At 39.5% G+C, this 23925-nt stretch overlaps 1 protein-coding gene across 2 annotated transcripts in view; it reads left to right on the top strand.

Moving 5' to 3' along the window:
• MAP2K6 (mitogen-activated protein kinase kinase 6) overlaps positions 1-23925 on the top strand; it is a 131903-nt gene that overhangs the window by 84586 nt on the left and 23392 nt on the right. The window contains exons 1-7 of one of the 2 annotated variants that reach the window (XM_032241886.1): positions 5070-5481; positions 8892-8958; positions 19550-19598; positions 20183-20296; positions 21671-21790; positions 22960-23076; positions 23739-23790. In XM_032241886.1, the coding sequence (XP_032097777.1) occupies positions 20219-20296; positions 21671-21790; positions 22960-23076; positions 23739-23790 (367 nt within the window). In that variant the 5' untranslated portion in view covers positions 5070-5481; positions 8892-8958; positions 19550-19598; positions 20183-20218. Of the gene's footprint in view, positions 1-5069; positions 5482-8891; positions 8959-19549; positions 19599-20182; positions 20297-21670; positions 21791-22959; positions 23077-23738; positions 23791-23925 lie in introns of those variants that run through there. The other variant, XM_032241885.1, reaches the window with a different exon arrangement.

The following is a 23925-nucleotide window of genomic DNA, read 5'->3' as shown; positions in this document are numbered from 1 at the left end:
ACTCTGTACATAGGTAAGAAGACCTGGGCCCTGACTTTGAAGGGCTTGCATTTTTAGTGGAAGAGATGGATGAAGAGATGAGTTCACTTAATCAGTATAGGAAGGTCCAGGATACTGTGGCAATGCAGAGGAAAAGTATTTATTGTATTGGGGACTTTCATGAAGGGCTTCCTGGAGAAAAACATGCTTGAGTTGAGTTTCGAAGTTGACTGGGGAAAACAGGTAATAATGACATTCTGAGGAAAATATGAGCAAAGACCTGGAGGCATAAGACATCAAGGGATGAGAGTATGTGGGTTTATGGGTGAGTGTGTATGTAACACAGTTTCAAACATCCAGATATTAGATCAGTTAATCTTGTTATATCTTTTTTTTTCCTAAAGCATAGATGTGGCATGACACTCTGCTACTGAAAAATATAAATGGCTCTTTAAATCTGAAATTTAACTTTTATTAGTTATAGTGTTTCAATCTCTGACTCCAGCCTCCTCCTCTAGGCTTCTCTCTCCACCACCTTTCACTTCATTCAGTGTAGAAAACTCAGAATTCTTTGACTATACCACAGTGCTTCTCCTTACATAGATAGTTCATCCTCATTTTGCTTCGAATCCTCCTATTGTCTCCGCAAGCCCTGATTGCCAAAATGCCAAAATCCCACCCGTCATCGTTTTCAACTTTGATTTTGGAAACATTTAAATATATACAAAGAAGACATATAGTATAACAAACCCTCATGTAACCTTAAATCCTACCAATTATCAAAGTGCCACTTCAAATATCACTCCCTATGTGAGACCATTTTTTTTTTTTTTTTGAGTCTCACTCTGTCTCCAGGTTGGAGTGTAGTGGCACAATCTCGGCTCACTGCAACCTCTGCCTCCCAAGTTCAGGGGATTCTCCTGCCTCAGCCTCCCCAGTAGCTGGGACTATAGGCACACCACCACACCCAGCTAATTGTTGCATTTTTAGTAGACATGGGCTTTCACCATGTTGGCCAGGATGGTCTCAATCTCCTGACCTCATGATCCACCTGCCTCGGCCTCCCAGAGTGCTGGGATTACAGGCATGAGCCACTGCACTGGGCTGAGACCATTTTTTGGTGTTGCTTGTTTCATTTCTTCTCTCCTGCTTTCAGGGTGCAATGCTTGTATTGTACATCACATATACTCACTGTTACTATAGAGTTGGATTTTCATATCTCCTAACTCTTCGATGGCAGAATTTGCATCTTAATAAATTTTGAACCTTGCAATGTGTACCCTGGGGAATGATTGACAATTTCAACTCTTAAGATGGAGATAATTCAATGAGAGCTAGTTTGGAATTTCGTTCTTACTAATCAGAAAGAACTGGTGGGTTGTAGAGAACGTGACAAGAGCCTGAAAGGAAAGTGACATTTTCATCATAAAGTGAGAAATGGTAAAACAAGACAAACAAAAAACAACTTTACATAGACATATGGTAGACAAGGGCTACTTGACTGTGGCTGGGGTCTCAGATACTTGTTAAACTTAAAAAAGAACAAAATATGGCTCCTGAAGCCTCACTCTATCAACTTAGCCAGTAACTACTGTCCCCAGTAGCTGAGAGAACTGAACAAAAGAGCATTAGCAGGGATCCCACCTGCATGTGTCCTTTTGGGGCAGTTTCACCAGTCGGGATAGGACTGCAAGTGTGGTTTCAGTGACACAACTAAGATGTGAGATTTTAAGAGTTTTTAGCACTTAGAGACTCTGTATGGGACCCAGCATGCCTGGAAGTCACACACACACATGCATGCACGCACTCAGAGAGAGAGGAGGGACCAGTGGGCCAATGTCTTTATTGGGTACAGGGTGTTATCCAGTTTCCTGCAGGGAATTTTAATTTCTGGGTTTAAAGCAAGCAGGCAGTAATTCTAGGAGGTTACAGTGTGAGGCAGATGTCCGTATGATCGGTTTAAAGGATGTGGCAGGAAAGTAGGGAGGCCAGCCTGCTAGGCAGGAGAGATGTCTGTAAGTTTCATCTCTGCCACTGGTTTGGAGCCACTCTGGTGGAGTACGGTACTAGAAACCATGTCAAGAGTGACTGAGTCCTGCTTCTTGTATGAGAAATTTTAACTTAGGTTTAAAAATGATTACTGAGGGCCGGGCATGGTCGCTCATGCCTCTATTCCCAGCACTTTGGGAGGCCAAGGCAGGAGGATAACTTGAGATCAGGAGTTTGAGACCAGCCTGGCCAACATGTCAAAACCCTGTCTCTACTAAAAACACAAAAATTAGCCGAGCTCAGTGGTGGGCACCTGTAATCCTAGCTGCTCGGGTGACTGAGGAAGGACAGTTGCTTGAACCCAGGAGGTGGAGGTTGCAGTGAGCTGAGATAGCACTATTGTACTCGATCCAGCATGGGTGACAGTGCAAAACTCTGTCTCCAAAAAAAAAAAAGGATACTGAGACAATGTAAAATTATAAGTACTCACTACACTCAGTCCCAGAAACCCTGAGGATGATTCAAGATTGATGAGATGTTTGAAAAATGTAATTCTAGCTTAACACAAAAGAGGAAGAGTGGAGCATGGAATTTGAAGAAATAAGATGTCATCCAGGGAACATTCTGCTTAGCTCATATTTGAAAAATAAAAGCACAAATATGGAAGGGAGAAAAGAAGGTATTTATTGAGTACCTATGTTTTGCTAGACCCGGCTAGGCTTCTTCACACATAGTGTGTCAATTGAGTCTCTTAATGACCTGGGGAGATTGTACGTTGTCTCCAACGTGGAAACTTAGTTTAAGACAAGAAACGTTCTAAACGTTATGTCACTAAGTGGGACAGCTGGGATTTGAAATAATGTCTTATTGTTGCATAGATTTGTGCAATTTACATTCCATTCTTGGTTGTTTATTTTGTTTTTTGAAGAGCTCTGTACAAATGTTCAAAAGAGTTGAGAAAAGACTAATAAATATTCAGTCAACAAATATTTATGATGAGCAGGTGCTGGGCAGAATCGTTGGCCATCATGGAACTTATATTCTAGTAGGGAAAGATAGGTAAACAAGTAATAAATAAATGCAAAAGTAAATAAATACAAAAATAAAATAATTCTATATTGTGAGAAAAGGTATGTAGGAAATGAATGGAAGATGATCATGGAGTTCTATTTTAGAGAGAGTGGACATTTGCAACAAAAAAAAATCAAAGTTTCAGGGAAGCTACTTTGATCTCATATTGTGTTGCAGGCCATGGGTAAGGTGCTGGAATGGGAAAGCAGGAATGTGTGGATAGTAATCCTTGGGTTATGTTCAGGAAGATCTGGGAAGGTTCTTTGAGGGAGGTTTTGAATTTGGAAGGTTGAGTAATCTTGTCTGCAAGAACCCTTCTTAGAGGAAGAGTATCTACCTAGAGCCCCCCAGGTAGAAGGAACAGCATGAGGAAAGGTAAGATCTTAGGAGACTCATTCTGACTCTGAAATCAAACTGACTGCAAGTTTTACAATATAAGCACAAATATGGAAGGGAGAAAGGAAAGTATTTATTGAGTACCTATATGCTAGATGCTGCTAGGGCACGGTGGCTCACACCTGTCATCCCAGCAACAGCACTTTGGGAGGCCAAGGCAGACGGATCACCTCCTGAGGTCAGGAGTTTGAGATTAGCCTGGCCCACATGGCAAAACCCCATCTCTACTAAAAATACAAAAATTAGCCAGGTGGGGTGGTGCGTGCCTATATTCCCACATGCAGCTACTGGGGAGGCTGAGGGACATGAGAATTGCTTGAACCTGGGAGGTGGAGGTTTCTGTGAGCCAAGATAGTGCCACTGCACTCCAGCCTGGGTGACAAAGTGAGACTCTGTCTAAAAAAAAAAAAAAAAAGAGCTTTTTAGCTTTTATTCTCTAAACTTTATGTGATTCCAGAGAAATTTGTCCTACTGGTTGGAGTCTCAGTGGTTTATAAGAACCAGTGGTTTTGGAGGATGGCAGGGTCCCTGTTCACTTTTACATCTCTGTTGCAAAGCCAGCTTTCTTCCTGCACGCCTCTTCCCCTGCCCTGCTTCGTTAGTCGCTTTGCATATGATCATTGCAATTTAATAACATTGAATGATACTTCACTGCTGATTTTATTGCCAGCTACCCTTGGAACGTAAGCCTAGATGCAAGTAGTAAGGAGAGGGCAGCCAAGGCCTCTAGATTGCCAGTTACTTGGCTGGGAATTCCATTCATATTGGAAAACAGATTTTTAAAATAAATTTGGCACTGGAAGCACTGCCATCCTTTTGTGAAGCCATGTCAATAATCATAAAGTTTCATAATCATGCCCCCAACCCTCAGCCAAGCTAACAAATATTTAGGCATCAGCATATCTTCACGATGCCACCTTCTGTTGACCGCACGGGCTTCTCATGCTGTTTGGGTTGGCAGTGGAACACAATCTTCTGTTTTATGTAATGAGGAACATCAGAGAAGTCCTTTGTGCTTACCCTGTCAGAGTGTGTGCAAGACCTCTCGTGTACCCCATCATTTTCGCTGCAGTCAAAGCTAGCGAACATTTCTGTGGCCTGGTAAATATTTTCTAGCTATTGGCAAGGTTGTTTTTTTTTTCTTCCAGTGCCATGTTGCTCCAGGCCAGGATTATAATGACCCAGCTTTGCTTTGGTTTAAGATGAATTTTGCAAATATATGTGTGTGTTGGGACTACACTATTTTCAGAGAACACAGACATGGGTGTAACAGGATCTGAGGCAATATAGTGCTGTATATGCCCAATGAGGCCGACGAGGCTTACCCTTTGCAGACTGTGCCAATAAGCAGTCGGGGCTTGTTGTGATCTGCAGAAATATACAGAATTCTCTCATTCCGAGAAGGTTTGTTGCTAGCATGTGACATCATAGAAAGCCCTTTTTTTCTGATTTTTTTTTTCTGCTTTGCTTTGGAATATCAAAGAAAAAGGCTGTTGAACATAGTTGGCCACTCAGCTTTATTATTCGTAGTGCTCCCTCCCATTTTTTTTTTTTTTTTTTTTAACAGTGTTCAATGTTAGCGTCAGGTGTTGGCTGCCTTCCTGGGGGAACAGATTGCTGTGATGTAAACACAGCTGGAAACTGACCACATATTGTTTTTCTTTCTTTTAAGAAGTGAAAGAGGCATTTATAGAAAGGCTGCAGAACACGGTCCTGTCCAGAATTACCTTATAGATTTATTCCTCCAAGTTGGGTTAATGATTAATGTCACACCTGGGTGTCCACATAGACCCACGTCCCTTCTCCCTTCCCGAAGCTGCAATTTCCTGGGAACAATGAACTTGCAGAGGTTTGCTGCCATCCGAACATGAGGAGGGGTGGAGTCTGTTCAGTTCTGTTTCTTCTTGCTGAAGTGTGGTCTTTGGAGCTAAGTGAAGAATGACTTCTATGGGGTTTTCCTCTGCTGGCCTTCCTTGCAGCCCTGGGAACCTCATCAGAGTCGCCTCTGCTGAACTCTCATTGTGCAGCTCTGTCACAGATGGGCAAGTAAGTGAATTACAGAATGTTGCTCTGTGTGCTTGTGATTTTTATTTTATTTGATCTACTTTTTAGCGTGAAGGCAGAGTATTTTCTAACACTGTAATTCAACTAGGTTTTGAGTCTTCTGGATCTGTTTTTTTTTTCTCTCGTTGTTCTAAGGAGTTGGTATATTTGGAAATACTAGGTTTAAGATATACAGATGTCCAACTTATATATAGTCAAGGGTTTAGAGTCTGGAGACAGGAGGCTGGCAATTTCAACTAGGAGGCAGTAAATTCAGGGTAAGAGTGATGTTGATTTGGGGGTTAAGGTGGGTGGCTGGGTGTAGAAGTGATCTGGGGAGAGAATCAAGGGCCTTCTCCCACTTGGAAGACTATTCTTATTTTGATCTTTTATTCTTTTGGTCTCTGTGCAAAAACTTTCAGTGTTTTTTACTATTTCTTTGTATAGATGTTTGGATGATTTAAGTTATGGTGTAATAGTTAATTGCTGTTAAGAATTGCTACTAATTAATCGCTGTATTAAGGTTTTTCAAAGGGGTTTTCTTAACAAATAGCTATTTCTCTTTACGTCTATCTTATAAGAATTGAGTTAGAAATGAGGAAGAGAAACATGTAGGAATTTAAGAGTAACTTCTGCTTTTGGTTTGCTTAAATGGTAACTGGAGACCCATTTTCATAGGCAAAATATATGTTACTTTAGCTTTTGTTTTCTTTGAGAGAACTGTAGGGTTACCTCTGTTGGGATTACCTGAATTATCTGTCATCTGTACTGGAATCTGCATGTAGTTATCTTTACAGTTATCTAAGCAAGTTGAATCTGTCATTCATTCCTCACTGAAGAATCTCACTGAAAATAACATTCTCTGTCTGTTTGGCTGATGCCCATGGATGGGAATTGTTGACATTAGGCTATACATCTATTTGTATTCTCATAACTGGGTCCAGCACCTAGCATAGCTCCTGGTACATAGGGAAGCTCTATGTAATGTCAATAACTGACTAATTTAGTAACATTCCTAACAGCTGTTTGAGTTCCAAGAGCAGGAAAGTGAATGGTGAGTTTTGAACCTTATAAAATACATAGGTAAACCCAAACGAGGAGAGAATTGAGAAAGTCTGTTATTCTGAAGGTGGTCCTAAAAGGCTTTCTCTAGGCTGATTACTGCCAAGCATATTTTTTTCCTGGCTTTATACAGCTTGGCAGAATTGATCTCATTTTGGATTCTGAAGGAATAGAAAGAAAAAATTTCATTATACATTATATTGGGCTGTGATAATATGGCCAATTCTCTTCATGAATTTTTCAAATGACTTTTAAAGAAATGAGACAGTACTGATTATTTCACTCTATGAGTCTAATTAACAGCTAGCTGCTTAAATGTTCTTTCATATATATTATCTGCTTTGATTTTCAAATCAGTCCAGGGAGGTGGGTATTGATGTTACTTCCTCATTTTATAATTGAGAAAAGCAAGAGTGTCAGATGAAAAGTGATTGCAGAAGTTGCTTGGTGCATGGAAGAATCAGTCAGCTGGGTATTTTAAAACTCAAAATCCCATGTTCCTCTCAACTCCCCCCTCTCTGGTCATCTCTAAATGTCTTCTATTGCAGTATAGCAGCAAGAACTCGCACCTGGGTGTTAGGAGACCTGAATTCTGATTCTGAATGGGTCATTGCGGGCCTCTGTGATGTGAAGCAAGTCACTCACATCTTTGGATGTCACTTTTCTGCAAGGAGGTTACTTTGGTTGATTTCTTTTCTTTTTTTTTTTTTTTTGAGACAGAGTCTCATACTGTCACCCAGGCTGGAGTACAATGGCACGATCTCGGCTCACTGCAGCCTCTGCCTCCCGGATTCAAGTGATTCTCCTGCTTCCACCTCCTGAGTAGCTGGGATTACAGGTGCCTGCCATTACGCCTGGCTAATTTTTGTATTTTTAGTAGAAATGGGGTTTCACTATGTTGGCCAGGCTGGTCTCAAACTCCTGACCTCATGATCCACCCACCTTGGCCTCTCAAAGTGTTAGGATTACTGGTGTAAGCCACCATGCCCAGCCACTTTAGTTGATTTCCTGTTTCTTTGCAATTTCAGGATCTATCCAGGGTTGTATCCAGGGCTTGTATTATCTCTGAGTGGTCATCTGCAACATGGAGAAGAGGTGGGAAAGGAGGTAGCATTCTTTCCAACCATGCTATCCAGCTCTCCCTTGGTTTCCCCTGCCAAGTGCAAAGAGACACAGGATATCCATGGATGAGGAAAACCTCAGGCCCTTGTTTGCTCTGATCTGCTTCCTGAGCTGGCATTTCTCAGTCTGTTCTTTTTTACTCATTAACAAAGCTATTTGAGCCAAATTCTCTTGTAATTTCAGCACAGGTATGAACAACATCAAGTTACCTTTCTATCAGGCCCAAGAAGTGCTAACCTTCTTGCATAAGCCTATCTGCTATCCTAATCCTTTTTGGAACATGGCAAATGTAAATAAGTATTGCTCTATCCCTCTCAGGTTTTTCAAATTACAGCAGGTGGTTGAGAAAAGGGGAGAGCAGAACAGTGGAAAAGTATTTTTTATTCTGCTTCCATTGCTAACTCTCATAGGTGTTAACAGATCAATTTAGAAAATAGTGGGATAGTGAGATAAGGGTGACTACCCTTTACTGACACTAAAAAGAAAAAAAAAAAAAGCTGTGACCAAGTGTCTGCCATCGCCATTATAGTGTAAAAAAAAAGAAGGCCAGGCATGGTGGCTCATAGGCTGGGTGTAGTGGCTCATAGGCTGGGTGTAGTGGCTCATGCCTTTAATCCCAGCACTTTTGGAGGCCAAGGCCGGCAGATGACCTGAGGTCAGGAGTTTGAGACCAGCCTGCCCAACATGGTGAAAGCCTTGTCTCTACTAAAATAAAAAAATTAGCTGGGTGTGGTGGCACAGGTCTATAATCCTAGCTACTTGGGAGGCTGAGGCAGGAGAATAGCTTGAATCTAGGAGGCAGAAGTTGCGGTGAGTCGAGATTGCACTACTGCACTCCAGTCTGGGTGACAGAGTAAGACTCTGTCTCAAAAAAAAAAAAAAAAAAAAAAAACCAAAAGAAAAGAAAAAAAAGAATTTGAAATGACAAACTCTCAGTGGAGAGAAAGGGTGGAACTTCCTAGGAAAAGGGAGTTGGCATTCTTATCCTGATGTTTGCACTCTGGACTGATGAAAAACCTCATTCATGACCACAATCTGTATTTGGGAAGCTCCGTTCTACCTGATACTTGCATTCTCAACACTCAGACTTTCTGGGTAGGAACCGGTGCTTTGAATGGAGACATGAGAGCTGCATGCGCAGGTCAGCTCTTTTCCTTTGCTGCAATTTCTGTCTCTGCTCTCTTGCTGTGATATAGTCCTTAACTTTTTCCTTATGTCTTTCCCCATAGGTAAGAAGCGAAACCCTGGCCTTAAAATTCCAAAAGAAGCATTTGAACAACCTCAGACCAGTTCCACGTAAGTTGGCAAGATCATCATCTTAATCCAAATCCTTATACTTTACAGATTTCCCCTGGGGATTCAGTTTAAACTGGTAAGCAGTGCCTTTACTTTAAAAGAGGCCTTTAAGGGGCAAGCCATTTACTCAATGTTCTGAGACCGGAAATAATCATACCTCATCAGTCAGTCTATTTTGAGTGGGTGGTTTTGAACTCAGCATCTTAAGTTATTGGTTGAGTCAGAATTGAATGTCAGATATATTTGGTGGATGGGGTTCTATGTAAGGCCAGAAAGGTCCCTGGATGTGGACTTCCTTGCCTTTACCCTGTAGATTGGAGCAAACAAGCAAATCCCTGTGAAAGCCACTGCTATTAAACTTGGGTTGAGATGGAAAGATGGTATTTGGTGAGGACCCACATCCTGACACTTAGATCCTGTCTTATATAAACAGAAGGAAGAATGAGGTAAAGGAACACTTTTTTATTAGCTGAGGTTTTGGCCCAAATCCCTAAGTCAGCTCAAGTCCTAGTGAAGGACATCGTGTGAGGGACATTCTCTCTGTGAACCTCCTTTTTGCTTTTTTTTTTCTGTCTCTTTGTGTGGTGGGGAAGGCACTTCCTGTCCAGCTGGAGGTACAACAATCTACCAAGGCATCTGCATGAAAGAAATGGAAATTTCAAGGAAACAAATCACAATAGAGGTGTTAGAGAGACAGGGCAAGGGCAAAGAGAGGGCATCCCAATGGAGAAGTGAGTTGTTAAGGCTTTTTTTCATGTCTCCCTTTGTAGTGGGTTTTGATCTTAGCTGTGATCTACTATCAGAAAGTCCACCGCCTAGTGTTGCAATGTGCTCTAAAATGGGATCATGTCTATTGTAAGTCTTTGTTGAAGCCGTTGGTCCCTGCATTGCCTGAAGCGGTATACAGAAACTTTCCACTGGAGAATTTTTAAGGACAAAGTAGAGTGGAGGGCTACTCTTCAGGGTTCTAGACTGTAGCTAAAGAGTCTAAACTCAAGACAGAATGTTCCTTTCATTAGAATCTGCAGGAGGAAGATCTTTCTTCCCATATTTGCTATCAAGATTTTTTTTTTTTTTTTTAACGTGTAGTACTGTGAACTGTGTGATTGCTATTGTTTCTTCTCTGACTGGTTTCTCAAGAGCTTAGAGTCTAATATGTGGCCTACTTTTACTACCTGAAAAGAAATTTATAGGATATACTTTTAAAACTTTTTATTTTGAAGTAATTGTAGACTAACAGGAGGTTGCAAAGAAATGTACAGAGAAGTCCCCTAAATCCCTTTCCCCAGGCCATGCCAAACTGCCCTCCATCCCAAGTTAATCTTACACAACTATAGTACATTCAAGATCAAGAAAGTGGCAAAAGTGGGAATCCTAGAACTTAGTCAATTTTGCCAGCTATGCAAGCATTCACTTGTGTGTGTGTGTGTGTGTGTGTGTGTGTGTGCATGCATGTGTATAGCTCTATAAAGTTTATGACATGTGTCTTGCATAAGTACTGTTATTATCAAGATACTTCACGACAGCAACATTACAAGACTCTTTCATGTTATCCTCTTACAGTCATACCTACCTCTTCTCCCCATCCCCATCCTTAATCCCTGGCAACCACTAATCTCTTCTCCTTTGCCATTTTGTTATTTCATGATTGTGATATAAATGAAATCATGCATGTTTTTTTGAGTTTTGTTTTTGGTTCAGCGTAACTTTATTGAGGTTCACTTAAGTAATTGCATGCGTTGATAGTTTGTTCCATTTTATTGCCAAGTACTCATCTATGGTATGGTTATACCACAGTTTGTTGAACCCTTCAGTCTTTGAAAGAGATATGAGCAGTTTTTCATTTTTGGCTATTCTGAATAAAGCTGTTATGATCATTCATGCATAAGTTCCTGCATGAGAATAAGTCTTCATTTCTCTGGGGTATATGCCCAATAGTACAATTGCTGGGTTATATGGTAATCCCATCTTTAGTTTTGAAAGAGCTGCTGAGCCATTGGCCAGAGTAATTGTGCCATTTTATGTTCTCATCAATAATGTCTGAATAATCCAGTTTTTCTGGATCTCTGCCAGCAATTGGTTTTATCAGTATTTTTCATTCAGATGTGTAGTGATATGTATATAGTTTTAATTTGCAACTTCTCTAGTGGCTAATGCGTATCTTTTGCCCATTGCCTAATTAGATTCTTTTTATTGTTTACTTTTGAGAGTTATTCATATGTTCTGGTTACAAGGACTTTGTCAGATATGTGATATGAAAATATTTTTCTCAGTTTGTAAGTTGTCTTTTTAGTCGTTTAGCAGGGTCTTTCACAGAGCAAAATTTTTAATTTTGGTGAAGTTTAATGTATCAATTATTACTTTTACAGATCATGCTTTTGATAATAAGTCTAAGAACCCTTTGCCTAGTCCTACATCTGTCTAGAAGTTTTGTAGTTTTGCATTTTACATTTAAGCCCATGGTCCATTTTGAGTTACTTTTTATTCAAGGTATGAGTTTAGGTTGAGCTTTATTTCTTTGGCCAGTGGGTTAACCAATTCTTCTAGCACCGTTTGTTGAAAAGGCTATCCCTCCTCCGTTGAATTGCTTCTGCTCCTTTGCCAAATATCAGTTGGGCATATTTGTTTGAATTTATTTCTGAATTCTCTATTCTGTTCCACTGATTTATGTGTCCATCCCTCTGCCAATATCACACTACCTTGATTACTACAGCTGTATAGTAAGTCGTAACAGGGAAAAATGATTCCTCTCACTCTGTTCTCTTTCAGAATTATGTTGACTATTCTAAGACCTATTTTCATATACATTTTAGAATAAGCTTGTCTATGTCCACAAAGAAACTAATGAGATTTTAGTAGGAATTGTGTTTAACCTATAGCAATTTAGGGAGAATCGACATTTTTACTACACTGATTCTTCCAATCTACAAACATGGTATATTTCTTAAACTTTAAAAATTTTATTTCTTTCATCAGCATTTTTATAATACAATTTCTCAATATTAGGTTTTGTTAAAATTTATACCTAAGTTTTTTTTTTGGAGAAAATTTTAAGTAGAATTTGATTTGTGAGCTTGTTTTTCACTTGTTCATTGTCAGTATATAAAATGCAATAGATTTTTCTGTATTGATTTTGTATTCTGTGAGTTTACTAAAATCACTTATTAGTTCTAGGGGCTTTTCATGGAATCCTTAGAGTTTTCTATGCAGACAATCATGGCATCTATAAACAGAGGTAGTTTTATTTCTTCCTTTCCAGCCTTTACTTTGATTTTTACTTTTTTCTCCTTGCCTTGTTGAAGTGGCAAGAATGTCCAATCCTTTGTTAATAAGGTTGATGAGAGCAGGTGAAACTTGCTTTGTTCTCCATTTTAGAGGGAAAGCATTTAGTCTTTCACTATTAAGTATGAAGCTAACTGTAGGATTATTGCAGCTGTTATTTATGAGGTTGAAAAGGTTCCCAACTATATAAAACCTATTTTTTTTTGTTTGTTTTTGTTTTCTCAGACAGGGTTTTACTCTGTCACCCTGGCTGGAGTGCAGTGGTGTGATCATGGCTCGCTGCAGTCTCAGCCTCCCCTGACTCAAGTGATCCTTCCATCTTAGCCTCCGAAGTAGCTGGAACTACAGGCAGATGCCACCATGCCTGGCTAATTTTTTTAGACTTTATAGGGATTTCACTGTATTGCCCAGGCTGGTCTCAAACTCGTGGGCTCAAGCAATTTGTCCATCTTGGCCCTCCCAAAGTGCTGAGATTACAGGTGTGAGCCAATGTGCCCTGCGTGAGAATTTTTATTATGAATGGGTATTGAATTTTGTTGAATGCTTTCTCTGCATCAATTTATATGATAATAAAATTTTTCTTCTTTGTTCTGTTGATATGACAGATTACGTTGATTCATTTTTATGTACTGAGCTAGCCTTGTATATCCCAAATGAATTTCAGTTAGTTATGGTATATATCTATTTGTGCATTGTTAGATTCAATTTGCTAAAATTTTGTTGAAGATTTTTGTTTCTAGGCCTTTGGGAGATGTTGGTCTGTGGTAGTTTATTTAGTTTTTCTCTTGTGCTATTATTTTCTAGTTTTAGTATTAAGGTAATAATGGCCTAATAAAAATCAATTGGTAAGTGTTGCTTCTATTTTTTGGTAGACATTGTATAAAATTGGTGGTAACTCTTCTTTGCATGTTTGCTAAAATTCTACAATGAAAGAAAATGAGCCTGGATTTTTTTTTTCTGGGACTTTTCAATTACAATACCAATTTCTTAAATAGTTGTAGGACTATTCAGCTTATCTGTTTCATCATGGCTGAGTTTTGGTAGTATGTGGTTTTGAGGAGTTGGTCCCTTTCTTCCAAGTTGTCACATTTATGAGAGTAAAATTGTTCATAGTGTTTCCTGTCTACCTTTAAATGGCTGCATAATCTGTTGTGACATCCTTTTTTTGTTTGTTTTTTTTTTTCCCTGTTACTGATAATTTGTGTCTTCTGTTGTCAAATTTGTCAGTTTTACCTGAGGTTTGTCAACTTTATTGACTTTTTTCTTTTGAAGAACCAGCTTTATTTTCCTATTTTCAATTTTATTGCTTTCTGCTTTTATTTTTACTATTTCCTTTGGGATTTATTCTTACATCAACCTACCAGCAGTTTTATGTCCCTTCCTCTTAAAATTTTTATTCTTTACCTTTTATATTAGTTTACATCATAGCATAAATTATATGTTAATTTAATTTTATAAATTTTATGAATTTTGGAAGGCTTCTATAATCCCATTCTTGGTATAAACAAGGATAAAAACAGTTTATATTTTGTTTTTCCCTCATATGGTATTAATAGGACATATTGTGAATATACTTATCTGTTTCACTGTGTGAAACAAAAAACATCTCTTCATTATTGTAGAGTATACCACTCTAGCTCAAAGAGTCTCCTTGTTATTATTTTAATACCAAGGCTTAAATTTGTACTCCTGAAGAAGTAGCTCCCATATTTTGTGTTTTTCTTGGCAATTTTTGAAGGCTGGCTTCGTGATTTTTTCCCATTCATACCCTGCCTCCTTCTGCTGCGCTTCACAAAAATAAATAGCCCTTGACAAAGCTTCATTCTCCTGAGTTCAACGTGTGTGGCCCCTCTGTTTGAGTTCTTTCTTTGAGCTACCGATGTGAATGTGAGCTGTTTCTTTCCTTGATTGATAGTAACTAATTCTAAATCAGTTTGATGCTAGTTCATATTATTTTATTTAACCATCACAAGAAACTCAGAGCCGGGTTTTGTTACTCTGTTTGACATGTGAACAAACAGATCGATGTAAGGGTCAGGTGCTTTGCTCCAAGCTATTGAACATAGCTTCATGGGTAAGGGTTCAGGGTCTGGAGCCAGAATGCTTAGGTTTATATTTGGGATCTAAACTTCACTAGTTGAATACCTTAGGCAAAATATCTAAATGCGCTAAGCCTTAGTTTCCCCTTCTAAAAATACAAAAAATTAGCCGGCGTGATGGGGGGCACCTGTAATCCCAGCTTCTCGGGAGTCTGAGGCAGGAGAATTGCTTGAACCCAGGAGGTGGAGGTCACAGTGAGCCGAGATCGTGCCATTGCACTCTAGCTTAGGTGATAGAGTTAGACTCCATCTCAAAAAACAAAGAAACAAAGCCTGGGAATAACAGTGATGTTGCTGTTATGAGGATTAGATGTTAGTATTTTTGTACAGCTTCTCAGTGGGAAAGCTGGCATATAAGCTCAGGAATCTCTGACTCTCAATTACGTGCTCTTAGCCACACATCAGACTGGTAGAGGCTGTGACCAAACAGTTTACGGCTAGTGAAATGAGAGATAGGATTCTTTATAGCACACTGTGTAGGAGAAGTCATCATGGTGCAGCTGTGGGTTCTCATTTCCTTGTCTCTCTGAGTGTTCTTAAATTATTTAGTCACTTTCAATATTAATTGTTGAAAGAGATATTAATAGAAGTAGTATTACCTAGATTTCAATTCATACCCTATTCTATTTCAATAGAGGTAATAATACCTCTATTAATAATACATCTGAGAGTTGTAAAATTAAAGAAGCTATTTTATGTAAGTGATCTTGCACAGTCTTTTGCCCCAATAAATATTTCTGAGTAAATGAATAATAATTGGGATAATAACCAGTGAACTGATTCCTCATATAAAATTATAAATGAATAATTATCATACTAAACCAAAGCTGGTTGTTCATATAAAAAATGAATACTAGGTGACCTTTGGAAGACCTTTGGTCTTCCAGGGGAAGAATTTTTGTAATAAGCTTGGTTCTTTCCCCAGAGGACTAAAATATTGAATAAGTGGCACAGAACATCTACCCACAGTATAAACTTCCTGTAGAATTGCAATGCCCCTGGCAAACTAATATGCCCAGCCCTGGACAGAGCACAACGTCAACTAATCCAATCTGATTTGTCAGTCTTGGCCCCATCGTTTGATGTTTTTGGCCCACTTGATGAGCCCAAGGGCCTGTGGTGTGGGCGAATTGATCATTTTCATTAGAGGAGGCCGGGTATTGGAAGCAAGTTCCTTGTATTCAGTCTGCCTCGTTGGGAATCATGACAGCAGGTAAAAACTCTTAGCCCAGTTTTTTATATTTCCTTCTCCTCTTCCTCTTTCTCCTCCTTAAATCAAGGCTGAGATTCAGGTGACTTGAGTTTTATTTTCAGCTCTGTTGATGACCATATGGCTTCAGAAAATCACTCAGCTTTTCTGGGTTTCATTTTTCTTAATCTAGAAAATGGCACCATATCCTTCTATTAGGTCCAGGGGTAATAGAAGATTAGTATAGAGCCAAGGTCAACAAACTTTTTATTTATTTTATTTTTTGTAAAAGGCCAGATAGTAAATATTTTAGGCTACATGGGCCACAGAAGATGCTCTTGTTTATTTTTTGTTTTTTTTACAAGCATTTAAATTTGGAAAAGTCATTCTTAGCTGTATCACAGGCTATAATTTGCTGAGCCTTGGTATATATATACAATATAAGAATTTTAGACTTGGAAGAGATCATATTCAGTAACCCCATTGGATGGCAAGAAAACAGTGGCAGCCCCAAATAATTAGTGACCTTTCTGTTGCTTCATACTTTTAAAAAGTCAAGGTGGTAGCTGGGTGTGGTGGCTGTAATTCCAGCCACTACTGCATGATTCTAACCCTTCTGCTGAAACTAAATACATAAATAAAAAAGTAGGAATACAGGCCAGGTGTGGTGACTCATGCCTGTAATTCCAGCACTTTGGGAGGCCAAGGTGGGTGGATCACCTGAGGTCAGGAGTTCGAAACCAACCTGGCCAACATGGCAAAACCCTGTCTCTATTAAAAGTACAACAGTTAGCCAGGCATGGTGGCAGGTGCCTGTAATTCCAGCTACTTGGGAGGCTGAGGCAGGAGAATTGCTTGAATCCGGGAGGTGGAGGTTGTAGTGAGCTGAGATTGTGCCACTGCACTCCAGCATGGGTGACAGGGTGAGACTCTTGTCTCAAAAAAAAAAAAGGGGTGTTGAATAATTGCAAGGGATTTTTTTATTGTTTATATTAGTCACATTTCAAGTCATATTTGCCTTTATTTCAAAGTGCCATTACAAATGAGCACAAGCAAATTGTGACAACTGAAAAAAAAACAGCTTTGGAAATCTTGAGAAAGAGGAATTAGTTTTAGAAATTTGATTCTTCCAGAAATCTTTTCTGAAGAAAAATTCCCTGCTCAGAAACACAAGGTATATAAACACATCACTTTTGTTTATGGTGTGTGTGTGTGTGTGTTCTTTGTTTTGTGTTGTTTTTTCCTCTCTCCTCCTCTCAGTCCCCAGTTTTAAGTTGGTATAAAAACTTTAAGTAGTCTATGTATTCCAAAAGGATTTTAAGGTGAGAGAAGGCTTGCCATTAAAATCTTAGAGTCATGTTTATATCTGTATTTGTATTCCTCCTCTTTTTTTTGGTTTTGTTTTGTTTCATTTTTTGAGACCAAGTCTTGCTCTTGTCACCCAGGCTGGAATGCAGTGGTGTGATCTAGGCTCACTGCAACCTCTGCCTCCCAGGTTCAAGTGATTCTGCTGTCTCAGCCTCCCAAGTAGCTAGGATTACAGGCTCCCACCACCACACCTGGCTAAATTTGTATTTTTAGTAGAGATGAGGTTTTACCACGAACTCCTGACCTCAGGTGATCCACCCACCTCGGTTTCCACATTGGCTAGGCTGGCCTTGAACTTCTGAACTTAGGTGATTCACCTGCCTTGGCCTCCCAAAGTGCTGCGATTACAGGTGTGAGCCACTGCACCTGGCCTGTATTCCTACTTTTAAATTTTATTTATGTATTTAATTTCAGCAGAAGAGCTAGAATCGTAATACCTGACAGTTGGGAAAAAATATCTCATTGGCAAAGGATTCTTTTCCCTCTCCCTTTCATCCTTCCCTTTTCCTGTCTCTTTCCATTTTCCTTTGCCTTTTTCTGGCATGGAATGTACTTCCAGAGAAACTTAATCTATACCTATCTGCTCACTCTCTTTTTTTGACAGCACCAGGATTCTTTTGTTTTTAGCCTTTAGTTGTTCTTTTCGTTTGATCACATTAACAATATGTTTCTTGGCATTTGCTATGTTTTTCTTTTTCTTTTTCTTTTGTGAGACAGAGAGTCTCACTCTGTCACCCAAGCTGGAGTGTAATGGCACGATCTTGGCTCACTGCAACCTCAGCCTCCTGGGTTCAAGTGATTCTCCTGCCTCAACCTCTCGAGTAGTTGGGATTACAGGAGCGCACCACGATGCCCGGCTGATTTTTGTATTTTTAGTAGACATGGCATTTCACTGTGTCTGCCAGGCTGGTCTCAAACTCCTGACCTCAGGTAATCCACTTTGGCCTCCGAAAGTGCTGGGATTACAGCTGTGGGCCACTGCACTCAGCCGGCATTTGCTACTTTTATCGTACTACTTTTGGTACATTTCTTTTAGGAAAATGCCTGTCTCAGCTCCTAGTTCTGTGGACAGCCAAAGCCAAACATTTTTCTCTTAAGTAAATTTGATACCACAGGAGAGATCACTGAAGTAGTAGAAATAAATACTCAGGAAGTGACTATAGAAACAAAATCAGCAAACCTCTGGCTCCTAAGAGGACCCTGGAATTGTGTATGTGTGCTATGTATGGTAAAAATATTGCTGGGCTTGATGTGACACCCTGGCAGAGTAGACAGAATGCAGAGCTGGAAGTCAGGAGACCTGTGGCAGCTGTGGGCTGAGGGGAGTTACTTCATCTCTCTGGACCTTCTGTCCGTCTGTAAAAGAAGGGACTAGGTTTGAAATTCCTGTTTCTATGAATTTTGTGACTTAACACAACATATGCCATTACTATTTGTTTCTTAAAACAATTGTGAGATGTGTGGTGGAATAATTATATACATTGGTGCTCTTGGATGAAAGAAGTTTGAGACTTACTGCTATAGGTATTGATCGACTTATGACCTATGCAACTTACGACCATTTGACTTTACGACCACAATCGCTAGCCATGACTGCTCCGCATCTGGCAGCACAAACGTTGCCCAGCTGGGCGTACAACAGTGCAGACCAGCTTCTGGCAGCACTACCATCTCCGTGTGTACCATTTCAACTGTACATATAGCCTACTCAACTTACGACCAAATCGTGTTACGACCGGTCTGCTGGTCCCAATCGTGGTTGTAACTCGAACACTAGCTGTATATCACAATGATCTATATCAGCAGTTCCCAGCCTTTCTGGCACCAGGGATTGGTTTTGTGGAAGACAGTTTTTCCCTGGACTCGGTGGGGGGATGGTTTTGGGATGATTCAAGCACATTACATTTATTGTGCACTTTATTTCTATCATGATCACATTGTAATACATAATGAAATAACGATACAACTCGCCATAATATAAAATCAGTGGGAGCCCTGAGCTTGTTATCCTGCAACTAGACGGTCCCATCTTGGGGTGATGGGAGACAGTGACGGATCATTAGGCATTAGATTTTCATAAGGAGTGGGCAACCTAGGTCCCTCATATGCACAGTTTACAATAGGGGTTGTGCTCCTATGAGAATCTAATGCCACCGCTGATCTGACAGGAGATGGAACTCAGGCGGTAATGTGAGCAGTGGGGAGTGGCTGTAAGTACAGATGAAGCTTCTCTCCTTCATCTACCACTCATCTCCTGCTGACTGGTATTAGTCTGTGGCTTGTGGGTTGGGTACCCCAGTCTAAATAATTGCACATATATGGCTCATATGAATTAGATATTTACTGTATGCCAAACATTCTGGTAAGCATTTTGCTTGTATTATCTCATTTAATACTCATTCCTGGTTCACAATGTAGGTATGTTAATATCCCCATGTTAAAGGAGAAATGGAGCCCCAAATGGATTAAGTAATTTAAACCCAAATATAATTTATTTCAAATCCCCTCTTATTCACACTCATATGCTACTTGAGTTTACTCATGAACTTCCACTTTCTTCTTAAGGAAAAACATCCCCCATGGCATGTGATTTGGGAAGGACATAGTGGACTCCATAGCTTATGTTTTTTCTGTTCCCCCTTATCTTTCTTAGGCCACCTCGAGATTTAGACTCCAAGGCTTGCATTTCTATTGGAAATCAGGTAAGAAAAATCATGTCTGCCAGCTAATACCGTGGCCATTTTATATGTATGCTTTCTGACTGAAAAATGTATTTTCCCTAGCATGCTGTCGGGATGGGTTAAAAAAAAGTTTGCATTTAAAAGGAAGTGGTATGTAAAGTTTTTGCTATTTTGAAAAAATGTTGAATTGAAATCAGGCTGTTGTGGTTTTGATGGAAGCTATTTAAAGAGAGTAGATGATTCTCTTGGGAGGGCGTTTCTCAAAGTTCAGACATAATCTATTTGCCATCAGTCGATAATGGGTTACAGACAGAATGAAGGGTCATGGCTAAAGAATTGCAGTCAACTGAGCCATTGGCAAGCTGAGTCAAAGTTGGGTTTCTGTGTTGTGTGGGACAAGCAGGTGGGCTACTGTGGCAGCTCCTAGACATCTCTTGGCCCTTCTTGTAGCTTCTTGGTTTCAGAGACTGCTTTGACATGCTAGAAAATCTTCTGGCCCAGAAACAAACCTTAGAACATTGAGAGAAACGAGATAGAGGACAATGAGCTCTCTGTTCTGTTTATTTTTCTCTTTCCCATTGCATTATTCCTTTCCTCTCTTGCAGAACTTTGAGGTGAAAGCAGATGACCTGGAGCCTATAATGGAACTGGGACGAGGTGCATACGGGGTGGTGGAGAAGATGCGGCACGTGCCCAGCGGGCAGATCATGGCAGTCAAGGTAGAGTTGACATTCTCCCAAGTGTTTTATATCTGCTGTGTATATTTTTGTCCATCTCAATTGTCATCCAGCCCTTTTAATAGAAGCAAAACCATCTTCAGTAGGGTAAAACAGAACAGATTATTTGCAGGGAAGAGTATTTTCCTCCAAAGGTATAGAAAAGGCTTTTTTTTTTGGTATGAGTTGTATCTATTTTTTTTTTAACCCTTAAGTCTCCCTCCACCCATTCTTCCACCATTTTTAGTTTTTACAAAACTACCATGTCAACATCACACTTAAAATTAATTAATGATACTTCATCTAATCTGCAGTCCAAATGAAAATTTCCTTGATCATCTCAAAGTGTGTATGTGTGTTTTATCTTGTTGGATTTTTCAATCAGCATCCCAATGAAAGTTTACATATTGCATTTGGCTGTTATGACTCATAAAACTCTTTTATTCTGTATTTTGTTGCTTTTAAAGAATTGTCCCTGAAAATCAAGAAATCAGAATTGAGAGAGAAAATTGTCTCCATTTGTGAAAAAAAGGAGGGTAAAATATATCTAGAGTAAATTTGCATAGTTTTTGAGCTGTGAAAGGAAGTTTAATCTTTTCATATTATTGTGTAGATGCTGGGAGGATTGTAAAGAATTAACATCTCTAGTTGAATTAATAGATTTGGGCCATTGTTAGGAATGATCAGGTGACTTGGATCCCTTTGCTTTTGAAGAATGGAAATACTTTTATCTTTTAGATTTTCCAGTCTGTTCTTCTGCTGACTTGCTAAGTAGGCAAAAAGTTTGAAGGCCTAGTGATATTGTATGTCTCCTATCCTTTAGTGACATAATCATGTTTCTGTAAGGCTACATTTGCTAGTGTGACAGATTTCTCTCAGAAGCACTGGGATAGGAATGAATGGTTTCTTCATTTCTGTTGAATTCCTTCTATTTCCTATAACTGTACCAATTCTCTTACAGTTGCTGTTCACTCCAAATACTCTTACATGTTCCCAAAGAAGAGCTTTTGGCTTTTTATTTTCTTAGGATCCCAGATGAGCAGCAAAGTAGTTAATACTATGTCCTCTTTGCACTGAACAGACATAAGAGAGTAAACTAGGTTGTTTTTGTAACTTGGAAATACATTCCAAAACATTTTATCACCCTCCAAAACAGTATCAATTTGTTTCTTACCAGTGCTATTCAGGAAATCAAATGTGTAGCATTCTTCCTTATTTTCAATTGTTACAAATAGCTAATTGCTTAGGATGGATATTCACAATGTTGTTGCTAGAAGTTGTGTTATGAACTATACTATTTTGATGGGACTCCTTTGGGTCCCTGCCTGCCTCATCATCAGAGCAGTAACTATAAATTTTCCATGCATTTCCATTCAGCGGATCCGAGCCACAGTAAATAGCCAGGAACAAAAAAGGCTACTGATGGATTTGGATATTTCCATGAGGACGGTGGACTGTCCATTCACCGTCACCTTTTATGGCGCACTCTTTCGGGAGGTAGGTGACCCTTCAATTCGAAGTCCAAGAAGAGCAGTAAATGAAAAAAAGTTCCTTTGATCATGTAAATGCCATGCACAATCATGGAGCTCTTTCTTGTTTGACACATCTTGTTTAGGGGGGTTTACATGTGTGCAATGATGACATGCTCTGGGGCAAGGTTGGATTGAAATTATGGTATTTTCTTTTCTTTTTTTTTTTTTTTTTTTTTTGAGACAGAGTCTTGTTCTGTCACCCAGGCTGGAGTACAGTGGCGCAATCTCAGCTCACTACAGCCTCTGCCCCCCGAGTTCCAGTAATTCTCCTACCTCAGCCTCCTGGGTAGCTGGGATTATAGGCATATGCCACCACACCTGGCTAATTTTTGTATTTTTAGGAGAGACGGGGTTTTGCTATGTTGGCCAGGCTGGTCTCGAGCTCATGACCTCAGGTGATCCGCCCTCCTCAACCTCCCAAAGTGCTAGGATTACAGGCATGAGCCACCACACCCAGCCTACATTATGGTATTTTCAAATGTGATTAGCCTTTTTAAGAAGCTGAGATTCTCTTTTCCTTTCTTTCTTGTTTTGTTTATCTTGGCAGAACTTTCTATATTGCCTATAGACTGATTTGCAAAGATCCCTTATAATTTGAAATATTCTGGTCTTTTGACTGCTTTATGAGCTTCACCTAACCTGCTTGTGTACTATATAGACATACTTTGATCTCTTTTCTCTACCTCTGTTTTTCACTTTACCATTATATGGATTATGAGGCTTCACCTCATTAAAACCAGCTTTTTGACTGACTATTGCTGGGGCTTAGTGTGGGAAATCCTACATGGAGTAGGCATTTAGAGCTAACTCCTAGAGAGTGGTATCAGTAAAGGCTTGGATTTCTGGGGTTGTATTGCTTATGTCTGTTAGTAATTAGGTTCAATTTTCCACTGAGGGGTAGGAGATCACATGCAGATTCTGCTTGGCTACCTACTGGTTTTCTCTTTGGAGAAAACCTTGCTTATTTGTAAATTCCTTTATGATCTTGACAGAAAACAATCTATTTCCCTGCAAAATTCAAAAACGAAATAGTTAATTTTTCAGGACAAGTGTTTACTGTTGTTGTTGTTTTTTTTTTTCTCCTTTCTCCCTTTCTCATCTTTTTAAACAATTCCTGGACCAATTGGCTTCCAGGGTGATGTGTGGATCTGCATGGAGCTCATGGATACATCACTAGATAAATTCTACAAACAAGTTATTGATAAAGGCCAGACAATTCCAGAGGACATCTTAGGGAAAATAGCAGTTTCTGTGAGTACATTATGAGCCTTACTGCAAGGATAATGTGAGAAATAAAGTTCCTATGTGTCTTTGTACCTCAGTATAAAGAAATACTCCCTGGACCACAGCTACTATTTGTACATGTCTGTTGAAGTTCATTGGTGGATGGATAAATACATGCTTTCCTTTCTGAGCACTGTGTAGAAGATTCTAGCACTGCTTTGGTTTGGCGGACTCTTAAATTAAATGACTCTAAGCAGTGCATTCATCAGCTAGGACCACATTCCTGGTGTCTATATTCTGACATTAGTTTATTTTGATTTTCATTTATGGATTTTTAAAGTGTTCTCTTAAGACTAGTAGGCATAGAAGGAAGCAGAGGAAAATAAATAGAAAGAAGGTCTGCTACCTTCATGGCTCTTCAGGCTCAGGAGGGTGGAGAGAAAAAGAATGAGGGCAAGTGAGCAAGACAGATGAGGGAGACATCCTCTCTGATATAAGATATAGTCCTCTCTGGTGAGTGGAGTCCAATTTATGTAACTTCCTGTGTATTTTCCTAGATAGGCCCACCACTATTTAAGAAAATATCTCACCGGTAATCTAAAGCCAAGGAAAATAAACCTTGATATACTTAACTTTCAATTTCTTCCCAGGGATGTGATAAATAAATCTATCTTGTGTTTTTCTTGCAGATTGTAAAAGCATTAGAACATTTACACAGTAAGCTGTCTGTCATTCATAGAGGTAAGCATCCATGAGCTGCCTTGGCTGTTCCTTTGATAAAGTTCATTTCTTCCACCTGGAGTCCCTCTCTACCCCAACCCCCCGTGGATGGAAGTAGAATTGACTTCCATCTAAGGCAAGAGAACTATGGGGCTT

This window comes from Sapajus apella, unplaced genomic scaffold, assembly GCF_009761245.1.
Source record: "Sapajus apella isolate SASKATOON/1434 unplaced genomic scaffold, GSC_monkey_1.0 scaffold48, whole genome shotgun sequence".
Lineage (NCBI taxonomy): Eukaryota > Metazoa > Chordata > Mammalia > Primates > Cebidae > Sapajus > Sapajus apella.
The sequence above is the reverse complement of the archived record's forward strand: the minus strand, read 5'-3'. Positions and strand labels throughout refer to the sequence as shown.